The sequence below is a fragment of the Pseudochaenichthys georgianus genome, chromosome 3 (genome assembly GCF_902827115.2).
Source record: "Pseudochaenichthys georgianus chromosome 3, fPseGeo1.2, whole genome shotgun sequence".
Taxonomy (NCBI): Eukaryota; Metazoa; Chordata; class Actinopteri; order Perciformes; family Channichthyidae; genus Pseudochaenichthys; species Pseudochaenichthys georgianus.
Genome location: NC_047505.1, coordinates 37,475,333 through 37,499,089, shown reverse-complemented (window position 1 = coordinate 37,499,089; position 23,757 = coordinate 37,475,333). Strand labels below are relative to the sequence as shown.

Sequence of the window (23,757 nt, the reverse complement as noted above, 5' to 3'; positions counted from 1 at the left end):
GATGGATGGACGGACGGACGGACGGCTTCGACATGTTGACTGGCGTGTTGATTTATATAAAGTGAGGGAGGAAGAATTAAAGGGAAAAGTAAAGCGCTTGGATCCTTAAATGTGAAGATAAATTGAGAGCTGGCCTTAGGGTGAGCCTGTAGCTGCACCTTTACCTTTACATCTGTCTTCTTCTGTGTAGGCCAAAAACCGACACCTTTTAACCAAATTGGCCGATTTTGCTAATTAAACATTGGATTCACTTGACAGTAATGTGTGTTTTCAAAAATTAAAGAAACATTTTAAATAGGCCCCCCTGCACGACCATCTTTTCCTCACTGTTCACTGGGCATTGTGTATCTACTTGCAACACATGACAAACACAGGATTGGTACAGCTAGAGAGAAAGAGATTAAGTCCTTTGTAGGTTTGAAAACTACTAAATCCAAACCGACCTGTATCCCACTGAATACCCCAACAAATATATGGAGGTCTGGGTTTGGTCCAGTAATAGCAGAAACTATAATAATGATTTATAATAAAGGAGTTTAATGGTGAACCTTTCTTACCTTAACCCTGAAGATCAAACTTGTTATCATATCATGAAATCTATCCAGATGTATAGGGTGTGAGATAATAGGGCAGTGTCCATCCGAAATGCTGATGTAAGCTCAGTTCCTGGAATGATTAAGCTAAGGCACAGACTAACATATAGGTGATATCATGCTGACCTGTGAGCATCTGCATGACTTCATTTTCTGGAAGCTTCCCTCATAATTGTATAACTGCAGAACATTTGCTATTAATTAACTGAATGTCTTTCTCACAGGAGGCTTGGGGGTTCTTTTGCAGAAGATGGACATCTGAAGATCTAAGCTAACCTCTCTCTCTCTCTTTCTCTCTCTCTCTCTCTCTCTCTCTCTCTCTCTCTCTCTCTCTCTCTCTCTCTCTCTCTCTCTCTCTCTCTCTCTCTCTGTGTGGGCTTCTCCCTCCAGAGCGTCCTGTGAATGCAGACCAGCAGGAGCGCACCTTGCTGAAAGGCGTATTCAGCGTCAGGAAGGGCAAGTCGCAGCTGCACAAGTGGGCAGAGCGGCAGGTCATCCTCTGCGGCACCTGTCTAATCGTGGCCTCCGTCAAAGACTGCCTGACTGGGAAGATGCACATCCTGCCCCTGGTGGGGGGCAAGGTGAGGGTTCAGTGTTTGGACATCAGAGAAGCTGGGCTGTAGACACACTGGAACAAGACAGCTGGTTCGGAGAGCTGGATACATCTCTCCAGTAAATAGATGACGCATCACTGCTGGCAGACTCTATCATCTTAAGCACTGCATTTCAACTGTGTACTATGTAGGACACAGAATATATACACCTAAAGAAATAGAGCAGCAGATTTCAGTGTTACATTGTTCCAAAGACAGGAAGTCAATTAATTTGTTTGAGTTTATTTACTCCTGGCCTTCAATGGAAAATAGTTAAGAGCTTAAAAGCCATGGACAGTGCAGATTCGTTGAACACGTTACTACTTGCACACAGAAATCCACTATATCTCAAATAACAAAACAAAAGCAGGGCGATATTATGGCCTGGTTGGAATTGAGAATAACAATAAGCCAACTGACTCTGAATAATATATTACTATGTTATAATGTCAGAACATTTAATTTTTCCTTTACCAATATCATTGCAATAATGAGTAATGATAATCATCATGTTCCGTTTGTGTTTTGTCTCCCAGTGTTCCTCCTTATCGTATCTGTGTATTGTCTTTGTATTGAGGTGGAGGAGGTGAGGCGGAGGCAGCACTGCCTGATGTTCAGCTCAGCCGGATCACAGGCCCAGGCGTACTTTGTCAACTTTGACACACTCGCAGACTACCAACGATGGCATCGGCAGGCATCCAAAGTAAGTTAGAGACAAAGAGTTTGTGTTACCTTGTGTGCGTGACACAATATGTGTTTTCTTTCTGCAGCAGTTTGTTTGTTTGCCTTAGTCCCGCTGGGTTTCTGCTTGAATCAGAGATTAACTGTTGGGACTACAGTTGCCTTCTGCCAGTTGAGTCTTCCAATCAGAAACCGCCTCTCTGAATGCGTCTGATTTGCTCCACAGAGGAAGACTCTCAGCGGTGTCTGACATCGATTGAACAGCGTAACTCTACTCACAAAGTTTATCTTTTCTATTTCTATCAGAGGGCTCTTCGATTTATTTTTACAAAGGCCCTTACCAGTAGAGGTTTTGTTCTAAAAGTCACTGTGGATTAGAGGATGCTAAATGACCCAACACATTCTGTTTTGGTGTTATACTGTGTGTCTTTCATCATCTTGTCAGGTTGTCACTGCTGTTCTTCAAAAAATCCATTGTTTCTGTTCTGCTCAGCTGGCTTTGTCTCTAATATCCTAATTAATGGCTATTGTACTGCTGCTCCTTCCTGGAACTGAACAGCTACTGTGAGAGCCTCCACCAAGGCAGAGCCAGCGTACAATTAGCAATGGAAGAGAAAGCCAACAGAAAAAAAAGAGAGGAATCCAATTAGTTGCAGAATCATGCTAAGTCAAGGATCTGTCTCTAGCATGGTGGTATGGATTACCGGTTTAAAGTAGCCTGTAGTGGCCTGTACTCAGGCTGAGTCTTAGACAAGAGGCCTTTATGGAGACTGGGGAAGACGACTGATGAATGTCTTCGGTGAATTTGGGTCAGTGTTTATGCTACATTGCCTAAATCCTAAATATGGTGTGCTCGTGTGCATGCATGTGTGAGGGAGACAGCAAGAATAGTTGTGCTAGCAAAATGTGCTTGTAGGACAGAACACAACAAGGGGAAAGTGACTCATGACTGCTGTGTACATATATATGCATATATACCCGATTGAGAAGTGTAGCTATGGTCAGCTCTGCTATTTGGACTAGCTTGTCAACCGCCTAAAAGCAGAGTTTCCTGGTTTCTCTGTCCAATTAAAAATGTTCTGATTACATTGTGGATTGTATGCAAATGTACAAGCTAAATGTTGGTAAAATATGCACATGGATAGTACATTTGCATCACTCAAATGTATTGAGTGGCTAGTTAAATTAACTAGTCATTTGACCAATGGATGAATAAGTTAATTCTGCACCCTAAATGCATTGTCTATTGAGTTATCGATCAATCAATCAATCAATCAATGTTTATTTATATAGCCCAATATCACAAATGTTACATTTGTCTCAGTGGTCTTCACAGTGTGTACAGAATATCAGTATGACAATACGACACCCTCTGTCCTTAGACCCTCACATCGTACAAGGAAAAACTTCCGGAGAAAACCCACAGTTTAAAGGGAAAAATGGGAGAAACCTCAGGGAGAGCAACAGAGGAGGGATCCCTCTCCCAGGACGGACAGACGTGCAATAGATGCCGTGTGTAAATTGAAAAGATAATACATTTGCAACATAGGTAGTCCAAATGTTTGGAAATGTATGTGTGTATAATAGGAAGATGAATCCACGAGGATATCCATCCAGGACCTATGATCCAGGACCACAGCCACGACTCAAGATCCAGGGCTCGCGATCCAGGACACAGGACCGCAGGATCATCCATGTCTCCGGATCCCGGCGTATATAGACACCAAAAAGAAAGAAATGTGGGGAAGCTGGGTTAATCGGAACATGAGAGTACACAGGTATAGACAGAGAGAAGGAAGAAGTAAGATGTCCCCCGACAAACTAAGCCTATATCAGCAAAACTAGGGGCTGATCTAATCAGCCTTAACTATAAGCTTTATCAAAAAGGAAGGCGCACTCTTAAAAACGGATAGGGTGTCTGCCGCCCGAACACAAACTGGAAGCTGATTCCACAAATGTGGAGCTTGATAAGAAAAGGCTCTGGCTCCCATTGTACTTTTAGAGACTCTTGGAACAACCAACAACCCTGCATTCTTGGAACGCAATGCCCTAATAGGACAGTAGGGTATAATGAGTTATTTAAGGTAAGATGGCGCCTGCCCATTAAGGGCTTTGTAGGCGAGAAGAAGAATTTTAAATTCTATCCTGTGTTCTATAGGGAGCCAGTGTATAGCTGCCAGAACAGGATTAATGTGGTCCCTTTTCCTAACTCTGGTTAGTACACGAGCTGCAGCATTTTGAATCAGCTGAAGCGACTTGACTGACTTCTTGGTACACCCTGATAATAAGGAGTTACAATAATCCAGCCTTGAAGTAACAAATGCATGGACTAGTTTCTCTGCATCGTTTTGAGGCAAGATATGCCTGATTTTTGCAATGTTACGTAGATGGAATGATTCCTTATAATATTGCCTAACGGAAGCATATATAATGTGAACAAAATAGGTCCGAGCACTGAACCCTGTGGCACTCCATGGCTAACTTTGGTTTGCGTGGAAGATTCATCGTTAACACGTACAAACTGAGAGCGTTCAGATAGATAGGACCTAAACCAGCCTAAAGCAGTTCCCTGTATGCCAACTAAGTGCTCTAGTCTTTGCAATAAGATATCATGGTCGATAGTATAAAATGCAGCACTGAGATTGAGCAAAACAAGAATAGAGACAAGTCCCTTGTCTGAGGCTATTAGAATGTCATTTGTGACTTTAACCAGAGCTGTCTCTGTGCTATGATGTGTTCTAAAGCCAGACTGAAAATCTTCAAATAAATCATTGTTTTTTAAGTAATCACACAGCTGTTTTGCGACCGCTTTCTCAAGAATCTTTGAGAGGAACGGAAGATTAGAAATAGGTCTATAGTTGGCTAAAAGCTCTGGATCGAGGTTGTGCTTTTTATGAAGCGGTTTTATCACTGCTACTTTGAATGATTGTGGAAAATAGCCTGATAATAAAGACATATTCATAATATTTAATAAAGAAGTGCTAATTAATGGAAAAACTTCCTTCAACAGCTTAGTTGGAATTGGGTCTAACATGCACGTTGATGGTTTAGAAGAGAGAATCATTTAATTTAATTGTTCAAGGTTAATGGCTGAAAAGCATTCTAGTTTACTATCTAGTGTAATATTAGAACTTACGTTTCCGGGAGCTGTTGATAACACTATACTGGTCAAAGGCAAGAGGTAATTAATTTTGTTTCTAAGAGTAACAATTTTATCGTTAAAAAAGCACATAAAATCTTTACTACTGAATGCTATGGGAATAGAAGGCTCAATGGAGCTGTGGCTCTCCGTCAGCCTGGATACAGTGCTGAAAATAAATCTTGCATTATTCTTATTCTCATCTATTAATGAAGAGTAGTAGGCTGCTCTTGCTTTACGCATTGCTTTCTTATATTCATTGAGAGTAATATGGCAAATTAAACGAGATTCTTCAAGTTTAGTGGAACGCCATATCCTTTCAAGTTGTCTCGACATTTGCTTTATTGTGCGGGTTTCGACATTATGCCATGGAGCTAATCTATGTTGTTTTATTTTCTTCTTTTTCAAAGGAGCAACAGAGTCTAATTTTATTCGCAGCGCATCTGTAGCACTATCAACAACATGATCAATTTGGGGTGGTGTACATTTTGTATAAGTTTCCTCCCTTACATGCAGACATGCTATCGAGTTAAGTATTGGTGGAATCTCTTCCTTAAATTTGGCTATAGCACTAACAGATAGGTTTCTGCTGCAAGAGCTTTTGACTAATGCTTTGAAGTCTCGTAATAGTACTTCAAAAGTTACTAAGAAATGGTCGGATAAAGCAGGATTATGCGGTTCGACTAATAGTTGCTCAATTTCAATACCGAAGAATTCTGAATAAGGACCTGGTACACTGTAACAAATAAGATTGGCTGCAAAGTTTTCCAGGTCGGATGCGTAAGACTAAAAACGAGACTTTCAAAGGAGGACTGACATGAACACATTGACTGCTAAAAACCAATGTATCTCCATTTATGCAATGAGCTGTTATTCCCTTCCCAAAGAGCTTTCTATTTTCCATGTCTCCTTTCCTTGTGTTTTTCATCCATTACATTGATTCACAATGTTTATTTTCTATGCAAATCATCAAATCAAATCAAGTTTAATTTATATAGCACATTTATAAACGATTTTTCGTCGAGCCAAAGTGCTGTACATATAATAAAATTAGCCTACAGTAGAGACACTTTACAGCAAATACAACAACACAGATTGTTCAGAATATCAGTATGAGAAAAACGACACCCTCTGTCCTTAGACCCTCACATCGAACAAGGAAAAACTTCCAGAGAAAACCCACAGTTTAAGGGGGAAAAATGGGTGAAACCTCAGGGAGAGCAACAGAGGAGGGATCCCTCTCCCAGGACGGACAGACGTGCAATATATGCCGTGTGTAAATCGAAGAGATAATACATTTTCAGCATATAGACCGAATGTTAGGAAATGCATGTGTCTGTAATAAGAAGATGAATCCACGAGGATGTCAGCTACAATCCTGAGGAAGCCATCAGGGAAGCAGCATGACGAGACCCAAAGCAGGACCGCAGAGACAGATTCAGCCACGACCCGAAGTCCACGACTTAATCCAGAACTCAGGATAGAGGATCCAAGACACAGGACTACAGCAAGAGGATCAGCCTCGACTCCGGATCCCGGCGTAGATATAGATACAAAACAAGAAAAAAGATTTCGCTGGGTTAATCGGAACAAGAGACGGGTGGCGCAGTGGTCTGTGCATCCGATCATCAGATCAAGGGGGAGTGCTGGGGAACTCCAGTTCGAAACCCGCTCCCGCCGCCACTGCGTCAGGCCGTTGTGTCCTTGGGCAAGACACTTCACCCGGATTTGCTCCTGTGGGTATTGTCCACAGTACATGTATAATACCAATGTATACTTGTAAAAGCTCGATGACCTCGAGGCGTGAAGATGGACGGTGTGGCGCAGTGCGCTGTGCAATGATCATCAGATCAAGGGGTGAAACCCCACCGCTGCTGCGTCTGTAAAGCCGGTGGGTCCTTGGGCAAGACCCTTCACCTGAACTTGCTCCTGTGGGTATTGTCCACAGTTTCTGACCATTGCATGTATGATGTGCAATGTGTGTATATGTAAATGCTTTGAGTCATTGATAATGCGCTATAATAAATGTAAGGAATTATTAATTATTATTAAGAGAATACACAGACACAGACAGAGAGGGAAAAGGTCATTGGATAAAAGTTATTCTTGATATAGAAAGATCTCATGAACTTCCCCACTCAATCTATCAAGACCCGAGCAGTTCTATTAGAAGTCCAAGGTAAAGGCACAGGCCGGCGCATATCGCTCATGGAATCCCTCACCATATGAACTCTGACCCCTCAAGTGTACAAGTGAAGAGACACCATGTGTCAGCTCCTTTTTAGAATAGTATTTCTTCTCTTCTCAGAGAAACAAGGGTATGAAAAGAATAGCCAGGAAGAGAGGCAGAACGTGACTACGTAAATGCACTCTCCTAAATATTAAACGAGTAAGAGGTGAAGAAACACAAAGCCAGAAATTGAAATGAAAAGGCACCATCATGCTTCCCCTTAGAATAGGGTGGAAATTATGAAGACCCAAATTATGAATAGGGGACATGGGATACTGGTGAAGAGGGACAACAGTGAAAAAGCCCAACGTATCCAACGTACTAGCACTCTCCAAAGAGACAGAAAGTCAAAGTATACGCCGAGAGGCACAACGTAACTACGTAAATGCACTCTCCCGTATAAATTAGTTCAAGGGAAAGGGGGTGAAAAACTAAACTAATCAAAAGAAGGAAGTAGAGAGGCCTAAATGCCCTCTCCTAGATTCAGTTAAAGGAAAGAACTGGGGCACAAACAAGTACAGGAGGAAAGGCCCAACGAGTCAACGTCAACACACTCTCCTAGAATAGTTCAAGGTAAATGGGGTAGGAAGAATATAGTAAGAAACAGAGCTGAAAAGGCGTCCAAGAACGCTTTCCCTCTAGTCCAGGGTGAAAATGTAGTATAAGAAACAGAGATAGAGAGCACAACAACCTATCTCTTCGTCAGATGCACTCCCCCGCCTGGATAAGCGACTCTGTGCCCCATCCCCCTCTACCGGACCTTAGATCCGCAGAGGGAGAGGGGAGGGACCAAGCCCAAGGGGGGGTTTAAGGTTTTAAAAGAAAACCCAGCAGAGATCCAAAAATGGATGAAGAAGTAATTACAAAACGGTTTATAAAACCAAGAGGTTATTCCTCATATTTCTAAAATGTTCTAATCTAATTCAGGGTTATACCAACTCAGCTCCAAGCAACCAGACGTAGCAACCAGTCAGTCCAGTCAGAACCTTCTCTAAGGTCTCCCCGCCCCCAACCTACTAATCATAAAAAACTGAAACCCCATAAAACCCCAATAATATTAATAACATTTAATAAAACAGAATCTAAAAATCAAAAACGGAACAACTGTTTAATTATCTTTCAACCCCTCGTCAGGTTTTTATTTGTCTCCCTGCTTTCACATAATTTAATTAGACTTTATAAAGAGGAATTGTTTTTGTAGAATGCCTGGTAGATGAGTAGTTTGTGGGAGATGGGCAGTTTTGTCTTCGTCATCTCTAAACGCAGTGATGTGATGTCATGCTCTGCTGAGCTGTCATCCCATTTTCTGGTTTGCTGCACAGTGTGCAGCCCTGGAGTTTGTGGAGGAGACTAGACTGCGAGCACTGCGGGTCGCCTGCCATGTTGGCTGGCCTGTAAACAATCCTCTCTGATAATGGAGGGTGGGAAAAAGCTTTGTAACTGCACTGTTACAGCAGAGAAAGTGGACTGAGATATGAACCATACTAAAATTAGGACAAAATCACACATGTACAAGCCATGACTAAACTAAAGATTATAACCTAATGAAGGTAGGATTTATTGCAGAGCAGTTGAATTAGACGGCATTAGTTTAAATAGGTGCACCTAATAAACTGGGATTGTTTACACATGTTTGCTAAGCGCTGACTTGAACTGCCTCATATTAGGGAGTAACTCTATCACTTTCTTAATTCCTTAATTCGTGATGGCTGTGTTTCCCTGGCAGATAAACTTCATTGAACTGGAAACTGGGGCATTGTCTGTCTGAAGTAATGTCTTGGCAAGGCAGCTGGCTGCTTGCATAATCTGAGGCCACTGCAGTTGCTTTCACTATCTGTTGTCCCAGATCACTTCAGGTGAACATTAGTTAAATAGTGGAGCCTTCTGCTTGTTGTGCTTGTAGTTCACCTCTTTGAGGGTGGTCCCCGTCTGATTGTGTTGCGAGATATTTAAAAAAAAAAAGATTTTAACAACATGTTTATTTATTGACTTTTCATTCCTGTATAATCATTTTGCGCAAATATGGCACTGTTTGTCTGAGCACTTCATCCTTCTGGGATTTCATGAAGAACATCTCCAACGCCTGTGTGTATGGGAACGCCTCTGGTGCTGGTCCATTAACTGCCAGTGTTTCCCACAGATCTGAAATATACTTGGGGGGGGTTGAGGTGACGTGCAACAACATTAACATTAACCTTTCTGTTGGTCGCTTGTTAGCAGACCCTTTACGCGATGGCAGAGCCAACAGGTACAGGCAGGGCCCATAATGATAGCCCTATAGTTTAAATCTACCACCCGCACATGATAATATGGAAATGGGTTACTATTTAAAAAAATAAATGTATTTAGGAACCTATCCATGTGATTTTTAGTGGGGGTCAACCTCAAATCCTCTAGGGGGGTCCAGGGGCATGCCCCCCCGGTAAGATTTTATTTTGGAGTTAAATGCATCAATCTGGTGAATTTTGAGGAGAAAATAAAGAGACTATATCTATGGAAACACCTATATTAAACAGAACTGTATACATTTCAATAATCATAAAATCATGGCCATAACCAATATCATACCATTTCCAATATGAAAAAAACACTGAAACTTGTTTATTAATTTATTTTTGGTTCATTTATAGTTGTGAGTGTGTCTGTGCTCCTGAATCAGCCTCTCCTGTCTCCATCCTCTCCCCCCTGCTCCTCTTTGAGGCAGCAGCAAAGACTAGTTTTCTCTCAACAAGTTTTAAAAGTGTATCTTACCTTTTTTCACCTAGTTAACTTTTTATTTATTTATTCATGCTTATTTTACTAATCACATTACATTTCATTTAGCTGACGCTTTTATCCAAAGCGACTTATAATGACCGATTACAGGGACATTCTCCCTGGAGTAACTAAGGGCTAAGTGCATTACTCAAGGGCACACTAGTGGTGGTGTTCCTGGCGGGATTTGAACTCACAGCCTTCCGATCTTCAGCCCACCTCACTATCCATTAGACCAGTGGTTCCCAACCTTTTTTCCCAAGAGCCCCCCCAAATGACTCCTGTTGGAAGTTGCGCCCCCCCCCCCCCCCCCCCCACACACACACAAGGGAGGGGGGGGGGCGCAACAGCAGTAATTAAAGTTCAAAAGTCTCAAAAATGCTATAACTACTGTCACAAACTGGATGAATGTGAAGTATTTTGTTAAAGGAGGATGAAAGCGTAATTAAGGAGCACTATTGGAGTGATGGTTATTGGACTCAGGATTAATTTATTTGGATTCCCGCTATATGAAGAAATTAAAGGACGGCGCAAGTGGAAACAATTCACAAAGGGATTAAACTGTTTAAAACACATGCTCAAAGTAAGCCGGATTTTGCTGATGTGTTTATGTGGATTCAAAAGTCGTAAATAATCTACAAAATGGAGGAGACCGATCTGATCGGAGCAACTGTGACAAGTAATCCAACTGAAACCGGCATGGACAATGACTATGTTTTAAAAATGCGCTTATCCAGACAAGCCTGGTTTGGACACTTTATGGGCAGAAGAAACAGTTATATTAAAGAAAGAATTATACATTTCTGTCTTTTTATGCCTTTTATACTAACTTGAATTTTTATTAAAATTAATTAGTCAATTATTTTTTATATTTTATTGTAATGTGGAGACAAGGCTTTTAGTAAAATTCATGTATTGCCTTACAATTATATGTAAAAGAAAAGAAGAAGAAAAAAAAGTCTAAATATGATATTTGGCCTCAAATCATCTGAGGCCTGGAGCCCCCCCTACGATCTTTGGCGCCCCCCAGGTTGGGAACCACTGCATTAGACCAATCACTACCCTCTCAAATGGAAATATGTGTTTACATAAATGGTGATCACACCGTTTGAGACCCACTGAGAACTTAGACTAAGTTAACTATCTAAACACTCAGAGAGTCCTTTACCTCACCTGAGCTGAGGTTATCCAGAGCTTGAATGACACACAGAGACCAATCAAGGGCTTTGATTTATGATCTGTATGACAGTGGCCATGTCGGCAGGCCACATCATGTGGACAGCCAGTCACCCTGTGTGAGGCAGGCCACTTAACAGGCCAGAAGGAGGCGAGATCAGAGCAAGGGAGCGAGGGATCATTGTCCACAAGTTAATCGATCGCAGATGGCGTCGTGGTCACGGACGAATAAAAAAAATATATATAAAAAAACAAAACCAAAAAAAACCTAAATGGGTCGCGAAATATACTTGGGCGGCCTTTAATATACCTGGGCAGCCCGCCCAAGTATAGTCTGTGTGGGAAACCCTGGATATTATAGATGTGACTCAGACACGCCGAAGTATAATAAAAATACCCTCTAAGCACTTTGATTTAATTGTTATTTTTCCTTCCTGTAAAGGTGGTGGCTCAGACGGTCAGCCTGGTGGACCTGTCCTGCTACAGTCTGGAAGCAGTGCCTGAATATCTGTTTTACAGTCAGGATATCACCCACCTCAACCTAAGACACAACTTCATGAGCCTTCAGGGGCCTGGAGGCCTCCTCAACCTCCCCAGGTATTAACACATTGTTAACCTGAAGCATTTTCCACACACATTTAATACATTTCTGCAAAACAGAATCAATACTGCACGTTTCACCGCTATGCTGAAGTTGTAGTTTTTTTTTTTTAACACAGGAGGTAATACTTGTGAGTGTTGAATACAGTGATCTCAATCCGGTGAAAAATATGTGCATTTAGTATTGTCTCTGTGCACCCAGTGCTGCTGCAGGCTTTTAGTTTGTATAATTGGAAAGAAGTTCTATGCATCAAGAAAATGTTCTGTACTCTGACTAGTATTGTGACGCCACCTTGGAGAAGGTGGAGTTAATGTGGAAGATTTTATTGCACCTGCATGGCACCACTTCATTGATCAGCCCAGTCTCTTGGACACGTTTTACAAATGCATACACACACATCAGAATTGATGCCTGGGATGTATTTCTATTTGAAACAGCCAGCTGAGACAAAACACACTTAGTATAGACATTGTATCTGTAAACTGGTAATACTAAGTCACAAATGGTGTGATCTGAATGCTTTCCCTTTCTTGCCTGCCCCAGGCACTAACTGATTGTACCTAGCTGCTTTCAAATTAGTCTCAATAGGATGCTGCAAGCCAAAGGCATAAATTACAACAGAAAACTCCCACAGTGAACTTGTGGGGAATTGATCTACAGTGTTTGGTTTCCACTGTGTTCACCCTGGATTTCAGTAACTGGTGTTCAGGCTCAGCTTTTAAGTTAGTTTGCACCATAATTCTTCTTTTCATTCACATTCCTTGTCCACTGCGTTCTTCCGGTGTACAACAAATAGTTCTTCAGACAACGTAGTGCCGTGAGTAATGTGGACCACAGCAAGACCACATACAGATATTTGTGATCTCCCTGTACTTCACTGCTCTTTCTCAACATCACAGTCACCTTCTGTTACTCATTTGAAAGCAACAACAACCAAAAATGAACCTAAGTCGATCTTAGGTAAATCACGCCGTGTAATCTTCACAGCACATCTGTTTTCCGGATGTCATGATGAATGAAGGTCCTGCTTTCTGTTCTCTCTGTTTAGGTTTTCTCAGCTGAAGAGCCTGAACTTGTCTCACAACCGTCTGGGTGTGTTCCCTGAATGTGTGTGTGAGATCCTCACCCTGACTGAACTCAACCTCTCCTGTAACAGTCTCCACACGGTCCCTGTACAGATAGGCAACCTTCAAAGGTGGGACTCACACATACATATACTACATACAAACATAACACACTGTTTTAATGTGTTTTATTTTTTGTCCATTGTTTTATGTTTACACTTGAATGCAATATTTAGGATTTGCATAACAGTTCCCACACAATTTGTATTAACTGCATGGGGTAATTATACTACATCATAAATACATTATTTAACGTAGGGTGCTGCTCTGTCACACAAGCATGTCTTTTGAGCACTCTTTGAAGTGAACGTTGACTGTTTTCTCTACTTATCCCTGCAGCCTGCAGACGCTGTCTTTGGATGGAAACCGCCTCAGCTCCCTGCCTGAAGAGCTGGGTGGCCTGACGCAGCTGAACGGCCTGGGACTCTCCTTCAACAACTTTTCTCTCATCCCCGCTGTGCTGGAGAGGTTGAGTGCAGTGGACAAGCTGGCCATGGCTGGGAACAGAGTGGAGAGTCTGGAGTTGTGTACTCTGGCCAGAATGAGCCACCTGAAAAACATCGACCTCCGGTAAGAGGCCGGCCAGGGAATAAACAGCTCTCAGCCTCTTTACTGCCTTATAAATATTTTTTATTTCCTCCTCTGGCATTGACAGAAGCACAAATCACAATACACTAGTCTGACCTTTAGCCTTTCCTCCTTTCTTCACCACTAATCTAAGCATTACTTCTTGTTTTAATATTAAACATTTATTTTTAGATGCCAGGTTTACTGAGCACAAATGTTTATTTTCTGCACTGCCCTGCTTCACACCTGGGAGCTGCCTAGAACATCAGTCATACAGATGTGTTGCCCTCTCAGCACACAGGAAGAGCTATGAATTTTGTCTTGCTTGAGTAATGAGGGATAGCAAAGCTTTACTCATTGATTTTCCGACACGTCGGAGGATCCCACTGTCCCACCCACAGCAAGGCAGCTAATAATTCAACCTTGGAAGTTAAGCTTCCGTTTGACAATGACAGACTATATTTTTGAGTGCAAGGTACAGCGTGTATGGCAGCACTCGTGAACAAAGAGGAATTGTTTATTAACAGGTTGGATGAGTCAGGGAGAGTCTGGATCCCAGCACAGGGCCTCACCGAAACTTAACTTAGATATTGTTTAACTTTTTGTTGTTAACTTTGTCAACATAGGTAATATGTTAAATATGAGTTGAAAGGTCTGACAAAAAATAAATAAAAGTTATTCCCAAGAGAAACAAAGGCAGTTTATTGTGTTTGTCTTTTAACTAACTCAAATTATGGCATAATGAAACCTGAGGGATTGATGCATTTAAAATCAGTTTTATCTACTGTTTTTAAATTCACATTGGTTGACCTTAAAGATTGCTACAATATACAGTACTATTATTTGTTCCCGCATGCCCCTCACAGTATAAGACTTTAGAAAAGTCCCATAATACCCCTTTACTCTAGTCAAAGGTGAAACTGCAGTTTCATAATCCAGATTTTAGATTTAGAGACATTTAATACTATTATACATTTCTATATTCTACAATTGTGCTGAAATGTTCCCAGTGAGGTATGTTGATAATCTTTCACTGTTAACTAAACAAGCAACTGCTAAAAACCACTCTACCAGTATTCTAACTTCAGCATGTCGACATTTCAGACTTTTTTCATTGTATTTGATGTTACGCTACTTCTGTAAGAACAACCACTGATATTTCATCTTTTGTGCTCCCTAAATGCAGTTTGAATGGGCTTCTGTGGGTGAATAGTGAGAGTCCAGAGGCAGTGAACCAGGTGACCCAGCTGGACTTACGTGACAATCGCTTGGACTCACTAGACCTGAGCTCCATCTGCAACCTGGAGACTCTGCACTGCGAGCGCAACCAGCTGGGGACGCTCACACTCAGCGGCTCCACTCTGCGCATGCTCCATGCCGGCAGCAACCGTGAGTCAAACCGAGCATCAGCAGCCTCACTGTCTGAGTGTGCAGGCCCTTGTCCCTAGTGATACGCTCATCATATAAACACATATATGAACAGGCCAGATGTTCAGGTGCTAATTGCGGCTTCCATCTGTCCACAGACCTTACGACTGTCAACATCTATCCAGTCCCTAACCAGCTGACACACATGGACCTATCACAGTGAGTTCTGCCTGGAAATAAGAAATGGACCATGGTTTCTGTTTTACAGATATTTGAAGAGACTTTAAAAAAGAATACTCAATTTGATAATCCTGGCACAAGAAAGCAAATATTCTGTAGAATCTCTAGAGTGGAGTTAACTTGGATGGATGCCTTTCAGGCTGAATCAGTACAAAAATTGAAAATGTGAACATCCTATTTCTAATTCCCATTTATATTTTGATAAATGTTCATAATAACCTGCTGGATTCAGGCCGCCTGATTCTACACAGTAAACATTGCAGTTTGTCAGGGAATAAATCATATATCTTGTGTTGTTAAACTACATGCGAGTGTAAGACACATCTGCAAAACGTCTTCTAATCAGGCTCCAGTACTGACTTGAAAATATAGTTAGACTTTTATTTTAGCCTTCTATTTACCTCAGTTTCAAAATGTGTACTCATTTGTATTATTTAAAGCAAAATGCCAACTCAGCTCAGTTTGAGTGTTTGTGTGTGTGTCTTTCTATGTGTGTGACTGTGTGTGTGTTGAGACAGGAACCTTTTGGAGTACCTTCCAGACTGGGTGTGTGACTGCGGAAAGGTTGAGATGCTGGACGTCACACACAACCTGCTGTCGGATTTGCCTTCTAGGTTAGTGACCTTATTCTGGCACTGACTCCCAACCTTTTCTGCTAAAACATTATCTTTCATTTTGCATAATTTTAATACATTCAGCCTCTAATAATAAACAGATGCTCTTGTTTCCAAAATAAGAAAGCCACTTCTGGCTGCGTTTGCATGATGTCCTTATTTAGCATAATAGAATAGAATTGGGAGGGATGAAACACTCTTTAACGGTCTCACATTCAGAGCACTCAGTGAAATGTGTTCTCTGCTTTTAACCCATCCTAGTACCAGGAGTCTAGTAGTAGAAGCAGTGGGCAGCTATTGCACAGCGCCCGGAGAGCAATGGGAGTGAGGGGGGAAGGGGGTTGTCCGGTGCCTTGCTCAAGGGCACCATGGCAGGGCAGGAGGTGAACTGGGACCTCTCCAAGTAGCAGTCCACACTCCATATTTTAGGTCTGATCAGGGACTTGAACCGGCAACCCTACAGCTCCCAGTCCAAGCCCCTACTGACTGAGCCACTGCCAGACATATAGATAGTTATAGATGAACCATACAAAGAATAAGGCAGAAAAAAACTGCTGACATCAGTCTCTTTATGTAAGAGAGTATCTGTGTCTTTTTAGCTGCAACTGTTAAATAGTTCTTGCCCATCTTTTGCTGCCAGCCCTCAATACTCATCACTCGCATTTGAATGAGACATCAGCAAAGCTTTTGCATAAGAGATAATATTCCTCCATCCACTGTAGCAGCTTATGACTTCTGTGATGTTTCAGGAGTGAATAAAAAGCCAAGCTGAAAAGGTCATTGATGGATTAGTTAGCATAGAATCGCATTCCTCACAATTCCCCGCAGCAAGCAGTGGAGTCTGCAGCGGAGGGCCATGTTCTTTAGCTTGTTGCCTTTTTTTGGTCTGTTCTTTTTTTCTCGTCTTAATCTGGCTCTCTAATGTCTCTTCTGGCCTCCAACAGACTGCTCAACAGCTTGAGTTTGAGAAAGCTGCTGGCGGGGAACAATCGTTTGCAGAGAGTGCCTGACCTACTTGACCACATCCCTCTGGAAGCCCTGGACCTCCAGCATAACAAACTAGCCGAGCTCCCTGAGAGCCTCTTTTCCAAGGCCTTAAAGTGAGTCTGTTAACCCTCTCTTCTCTTTGAACCATTTCATTCTGACTACACTCTAAAAACAAATGCCTTGGCTCAACAAAGAAAATCAAGGCAACAGTTTGCATCGATCTTTATTGAGTTAAAACTTCTAATTAAATTGTCTTAAAGCAACAAAGTTATTTGAGTTAGGGGAGAAGGCTTTTCCTCTACAATCAGAGGTGTTTTTAATTACCACTTACTTAATAATTGGTATTATAAACACAAGTTTTGAAGTTGATTACTCCAAAGATCAAATTGTTCCAACTTGTTTTACCGTATGATTTAAATGTAATTTTAAGTTGTATGTACTTAATTACCATCATTGTGAACACACGTTTTTAAGTTGACAACCATTTATAAATGAAGTTGCTCCATATATTGTATTCAATAGTTTTTTTTCTTAGCTTTTTCATGTTTTTGCCTTTAAAGAAAGAAATTAATTGATTCCACAACAAAAATATTAGGCAATTCACTTTTTATTTTGAACTGCAGTTGTTTATTTCAACACATGATGTTTCAATCAGGAGATAATTCATTTAGTTTGAACATTTATTGACACATGCCATATGATAAGGTGCATGAACACCTGAAATCACAGCTGACTGCAGGAGAGAGGAGAACCATTTTATAGTTTGGCTGCAGCACAGTGATTGGCTGCTGGAGAATGAGGTGAAATGTAATAGGTTAAAGAGAACGCCTGTGATGAGCTGATTATATGCAGCTGTGGAGTGAATGTAGATACACCCAGTCTTCCTGAAAGAACTTGCGCTGAGCTTCATTTAAATCTTGAGAAAAAAGATAAATAACACATTTAAATTGCCCCACAAATAATAAATAAACACATTAGCCATATTACCATGGGAAATGGGCACACAGCAATTTGCCTATACAGTGCAACTACAAGGCTATCTACTGTATTTGAATGACAAAAGATGACACTCACCTTAAAATGTCCTTTGTATATTTCTATTTGTCTTAACTGTCGGAACTTGTCCAGGCATGTTAAGTTGGAGTGGACTTGAAATCCTTAACTCAAGGTGTAGAACAATTATCAACAGTTATCAACAGTTATCAAGCCAATTGCATTACTAACTACAACTTGAATTTTGTTTTAAGTCAATTAACGCAGAAATCAGAGTTCAAATGACACACAATATTAAGTTGATGTAATTACCAACATTATTACGTCAACACAACTTATAATGTTTGCAACTTAAAATGTTTATCTAAATCAATTAACTCACATTTTTATCTTGCAACCATGCATTTAATTAAGTGGAGGTGAAAGGTCGCCTGAATTCGTTTTTAGATTGAAGTTATAATATTACTTGTGTCCTCCCGTAGCTGTTTACTCTGCTCGAAAACAGTCTGCTGCAGTGTGTTAACCTGTTTTGATGCACTTGACAGTTATTGTGTCGCAGCTCTTAGTTTTGTGGATAAGGTATAGATGTTATGTAGGGATTGGGGTCAAGATCAACGGAGCATTGAAAACGTAACTGGAGCTTAAATTGCCTTCCTATTTCCTGTGTGGTAAATCACTTAACACCCATTAGCAGCTCAAATGCCTTAATGTACTTTACTGTCTCTAATGCTGAGACGTGATGGCAGTGAATGCTTCGTGCTTGATGGGTTGTACTGACATATTGTCTAAGAGCTGCACAGCTTACAAGGCAAAGTAGTGACACACATGATGGAAGCAATATACAGTATCTCTATAGAAACTATGTTGATGTCTTTATAAGGAACATCATTCCTATGGGCCAAAAGGCCACTGAGGTGTCAACAGTTTTGTAATTTAAATACAAGACAAGATATACTTTATTAATCCCACATTGGGAAATATTTTCATTGCAGCAGCATGTAAAACTAAGTATTTCACATAATTAGAAATAAAAAAAGATTAGAAAATAAACAATTATAAAATATAAACATCTCAAGATAGAAGATAAAACAGAAATAAAAAAGTGAAAATATAAAAGATACCGTGAAGGTAAAAATCTATAAAATCTCGGACAAATAAAACACTATTGACGGGCTAAATTACAGCTAACACAATATACAAGTAGGCAGGGACGTGCACAGACATTTGGAGGGGCTATTTTTCTAAACCAGAAAAAGGGCCGACCCCCCTGAAAACGTAAGAACTTTTTATAAAAAAAATGAAAACCAGGGGAAAAAATTGTTTGCGGTCTCATTAACATATCTAATGTTACTAACTATTAAAGATAAAATGCGGACAATTCTGTTTTAATGTAGTTTGACCATTGTAACTGCTGTGCTTAAATAATATCACTAATTGATTAAACCTGTTCAATACGCATTATTCTTATTCTTATCATTCATTATGAGCGCAGTAACGGTAAGGTATCTAATTACTTATGTGTTTAGTATTCCATAACTTAATAACAGAGATGGTCAAACTAAAGTAGAGACATGGCAGAAATCCTACAATGAAGCGGGACGGTGAAGTGTTCTCCAGTATGTGAGAGAGGGCGATCAAGAAAAGAGAGAGAGGGAGTTTACGGAGCAGATGAAAAGACACAGAAAGACAGAAACACAATAACAAGTATATTTAGGTGGTTTTTTTTGTAAATAGCCGACGGTGTCAAGAGGAAGTAAAGTCCCTGGTTTGTCCCCTATACTCTAACTGCCATGAGAAAACTCTAAATCAATTTAAGCATATTTAAAAACGGGAACATTTCCGGGGACAGATTGACCCGAGGATTGGCCACCAAAGCCAGGCAGGCACATGATAACCATAGCCATGAGGCCGGACCGGACTCGGAGGGCTTTCCTTTGCTTTCAGCTGTCAGATTGTAAACAAAGTCACGTGACTGGGGGCAGATGACAGCGCTGACAAGGTGTGTTTTATCGCAGCGAGACTCAACAATACTAATTGTGGGCTTATCATGTTTATTCGGCCACAACAGAAAAAAAAGACTTTCGCTCTCTCCAGAGCCAAAAAGTTCAAAAGGGCCGTGACCCGGGCAACATTAGCCCGTACCTGTGCACGTCCCTGCAAGTAGGATATTATTTACATTTAGTGTAAGAATGGCATGTTAAATTAAATATAAATGTACAGTGTGAATGTATAAGTTCAGTTAACAGAAGAGGAACTATGGAGCTGTGAGTTCTCTGCCAGCCTGGGGTGATTTTGTTATAAAGTGTTATTGCAGTATAATAATAATAAATAATAATGCATTACATTTTTTTTAGTAGGTGCTCAAAGCGCTTTACAAGTACACATTACACATATTAGACATGTAAGAGTCATTACTGCGGACATTACCCACAGGAGCAAATGCGGGTAAAGTGTCTTGCCCAAGGACACAACGGCCTGATCTGATGACCAACGCTCCACTGCGCCAAAACCCCCCCAGTATGCAGGAATGTTGTCCTGTATCTGTCCTTGTGAGCTGTATGGGCCGCAGAGATGTCATTGCACTTTAATAATGTGTGACTCGGTTTTAAAACAAGAACGTGAAATGGTTCACTCCTTCGTGCGTCAGAAGGACAGGTTTTATCACAGTAAGGACTTAACAACATCAATTACATAAGAACCAGCGCAGCTCATATAACTGTCCCTCCTCTTGGTGCAGGTTCAACAGTATGTAAATCAAGGCTCCACTCGCAGTGATACATTAACGGTCCGGCTATAGAATTATCCTCTTCAGTACAATCAGAATAAGAATGGACATTTCAGAGAGCTCAGCCAGTTGTTAAGCTCTCCAAAAATGTTTATATGTAAATAGACCCCGACTGCCTTGGGGTCTATTTACATATTGAGACAAAATAGAGGGTTTCCTCCTCTGTTGCTCTCCCCAAGGTTTCTTACATTTCTCCCCATTAATTGTTGGGTTTTCTTTGGGGAGTTTTCCCTTGTGGAGTGCAGTGAGAGGGTCTCATATTATTTATTATTGTGAAAAGAAAAAGAAGTGACACAAATTTATTCTGCCAAGGGATGTTTTGCTCTTTGTAAACACTATGCAATTGGCGAATCATGGAGAGCGAAAGGGGCTCCTATTTTGTTTGTTGATGATTATTTGTATTATTTGGTACATGTATACTTCCCTGAACCCAGGACATAAATTACATGTCAATACAAAAATGTCTTGGCTCAGACCACTCAAATGTTTAGTTGATCAAGAGCACACAGTATTTGGATGCCCTCATCAGCTGTAATAAAATAGGCAGGGTAGATATCTGTATTCATGTTTTCAAACTCGTATATCTGTTGTGTTTATTTGTCTTCCCTCACAGCTTAAAATACTTAAATGTGTCAGCCAATGCCCTGGACAGTATTCCTCCCAGCAGCCCATCAGAGGAGAGCCTCAGCACCCTGCAGGAGCTCTACCTGACGCGGAACAACCTGAACGAGAACTGCGGTGCTCTGCTGGTGGGACACCAGAACCTGCGGGTCCTTCACATCGCCTACAACCAGCTGCTCTCCTTCCCCGCCAGGTGCATTACCAATTTAGATTTGTTTAACCTTTGATCTGCTGATTCCCATTTTTTCAAAACGTTGTTCTTCCTGAGAACTATAATTGACAGCAAACACAAACATTCATAGAGATTTGAAATTCTATTGTATGATAGTATTCAAACAATAGATGTATAAGTAGAATTTCTCTATAACTGCAACAAAGTACACGACCCTCTCTCCCTAAAACAAATCTAAAAACAAAGTGGAATGTTAATTTCCGACTTAAAATGAACTGCAGTTGATTATCTAACATGTTTTTCTTCTTTATAGAAATACATTCAATGTATTCCCTCCACTGCTTGGACTGCAAGCTTTATGTCTACTTCATTATTGCTAAACAACTTCCACAACAACCTTCAGTGCATCTCTGCTTTGATGTCAATCAGAATAATCTATATTTTGTATTCCACTTGTTAACTGTGGATTATGTCACTGTGATTTGTGTGTGTCTTTAGTAAGCTGAGCAAGCTGGAGCTGCTGGAGGAGCTAAATCTGAGTGGCAACAAGCTGAAGACCATCCCCTCCACTGTGTCCAGCTGTAAGAGACTGCACACCCTCATCGCACACTCCAACCACATCACCGTCTTCCCAGAGATCCTCAACCTGCCTGAGATCAAGGTCAGACTCCTGTTTTTATTTGCCTGACCAGTTTGTGTATGATTATGATCAGCTTGTGTCAGCTCCTGTGTGTTTTGTACGTGTGTAGCTTGTAGATGTCAGCTGTAATGAGCTGACGGAGATCCAGCTGCCCGACTCGCTGCCTGCCACTCTGCAGGAGCTGGACCTGACAGGAAACAGCAGCCTGATGCTGGAACACAAGACCCTCAACCTGTTCAGGTGAGTCATAAACCCCTGATTAGTCTGAAATGGTTCAATACAAGTATCAGATTCTGGAGCTGTCTGGACTCAAACTGGAGGAATATGACAGCATGCATGTGTGAAATATATATCTCTTTGAGTACATTTCTTCTCCTTCATAGTCACATCACCACCCTGAAGTTAGACCAGAAATCCACCACAACAGCAGCAGACTCGCAGAGTACCTCCACTCCATGGAACCACGGCTTCTCTGAAATGAGTGGCCAAAGAAACAAGTGAGTACCGCTTCGTTTTTCTGTGTGTTTGTAAATATAGATAACCAAAATGTCCTCAACTGCTGACAGTATCTATCCAAAGCCTCATTTACAAATAAATTAAATTGCTGCATGAGTAGTTATAATTAAAAAAATGATTGTATTATCATTCAGTATCTTTTAGTTTAAATAAAGTAGCCAGCTTTACTTGGTGTCCTCGGCTGTAAAGTATTTAATCGTTTTTTTTAATCTGATTTTGTAGCATTAGATATAATGTTGTAATATCTGTCTGTATGCACATGACTCACTAGTAAACAGGTGTCTCCCAGTGAGTCACAATCTGAATCGTTGTCTCACACCTAGCACTGACATCAGGGCAGAGTAGCTGGTTCAGCAGAGCCTGAGTTCAGTTCATTTACCCTCTGTAAAATGCATCAGTGTGTAGAGTCAGGTGTGCCTGGCTCCGGGCTCACGGCCACCACAGGGGCCCCCACAGCAGTGTCTCTTATCGGCTGTCACCCCTTGACACAGAGCTGCGGTGTGGCATGCTGAAGTATGTATGAGGCTTCCCTCTGACGGGAGGTGCTGAGTCATCTGTTTGTTGACGTGGATCTCCTGTGTGGGGCAGGCTGTGTGTGTCTGTGCTGGCTGTAGACCGCTTTGGAGACGGTGTGGAAGCGTGCTACGGCATCTTTGACGGAGACCGCAATGAGGAAGTGCCTCGGCTGCTGCAGTGCACCATGGGAGATGTGCTGTGCGAGGAACTGCAGCACTCAATTATAGACAATGTGTATATGTGCAACACTTTCATCACCTCACACAGGTAAAACAGATTATTTAATGTCATTATTCTCTATTAATGTAAATAAACAGATGGAGAGAGAGATACTTGCACTACTACTGATTTGTTTGTAGTCTTCAACAGAGTTTTATCAACAGCTTTGTTTGTTTTTGTATTGGACAGGAAACTAGGAATGGCTGGCCAGAAACTGGGTGCCTCTGCGTTGCTGTGTTACATTCACCACGAGCCTTCAGATCCCGGGGGCCACTTCAGCCTCACCGTGGCCAATGTGGGCTCCTGCCAGGCCGTGCTGTGCCGGGACGGCCGGCCTGTTCCTCTCTCTAAGGTTTACAGTCTGGAGAACTGCACGGAGGAGATGGAGAGAGTCAAACTCAGTAAAGCCATTATAACCGAGGTAACGCACAGATTCGAAGTATGTTGGTTTCTGCTTTCAAGCTAAAGCCATAATGTAGAACGTATTATCTAGTGTTAACGTGCATCAGGCATGGGACTTTATGGAAATTGTATGTAAGGGTTATCGCGGCCAAAATGATCGCGATTCACACCATCATCCCAATAATCATCAAATTATGCTTAAAACGTTTGAAATCTCACTAAAACA

The 23,757-nt window shown here is 41.3% G+C and overlaps 1 protein-coding gene across 1 annotated transcript in view; it reads left to right on the top strand.

Annotated features, from left to right (window-relative positions):
• phlpp2 (PH domain and leucine rich repeat protein phosphatase 2) overlaps positions 1 to 23,757 on the top strand; it is a 48,283-nt gene that overhangs the window by 18,794 nt on the left and 5,732 nt on the right. The window contains exons 4-18 of the mRNA XM_034111744.2: positions 984 to 1,174; positions 1,764 to 1,889; positions 11,609 to 11,763; positions 12,816 to 12,962; positions 13,231 to 13,461; positions 14,645 to 14,847; positions 14,985 to 15,045; positions 15,585 to 15,680; positions 16,625 to 16,780; positions 21,059 to 21,259; positions 21,737 to 21,899; positions 21,988 to 22,118; positions 22,262 to 22,375; positions 22,983 to 23,177; positions 23,319 to 23,550. Coding sequence (XP_033967635.1) covers positions 984 to 1,174; positions 1,764 to 1,889; positions 11,609 to 11,763; positions 12,816 to 12,962; positions 13,231 to 13,461; positions 14,645 to 14,847; positions 14,985 to 15,045; positions 15,585 to 15,680; positions 16,625 to 16,780; positions 21,059 to 21,259; positions 21,737 to 21,899; positions 21,988 to 22,118; positions 22,262 to 22,375; positions 22,983 to 23,177; positions 23,319 to 23,550 — 2,402 coding nt within the window. The remainder of the gene's footprint in view (positions 1 to 983; positions 1,175 to 1,763; positions 1,890 to 11,608; positions 11,764 to 12,815; positions 12,963 to 13,230; positions 13,462 to 14,644; positions 14,848 to 14,984; positions 15,046 to 15,584; positions 15,681 to 16,624; positions 16,781 to 21,058; positions 21,260 to 21,736; positions 21,900 to 21,987; positions 22,119 to 22,261; positions 22,376 to 22,982; positions 23,178 to 23,318; positions 23,551 to 23,757) is intronic.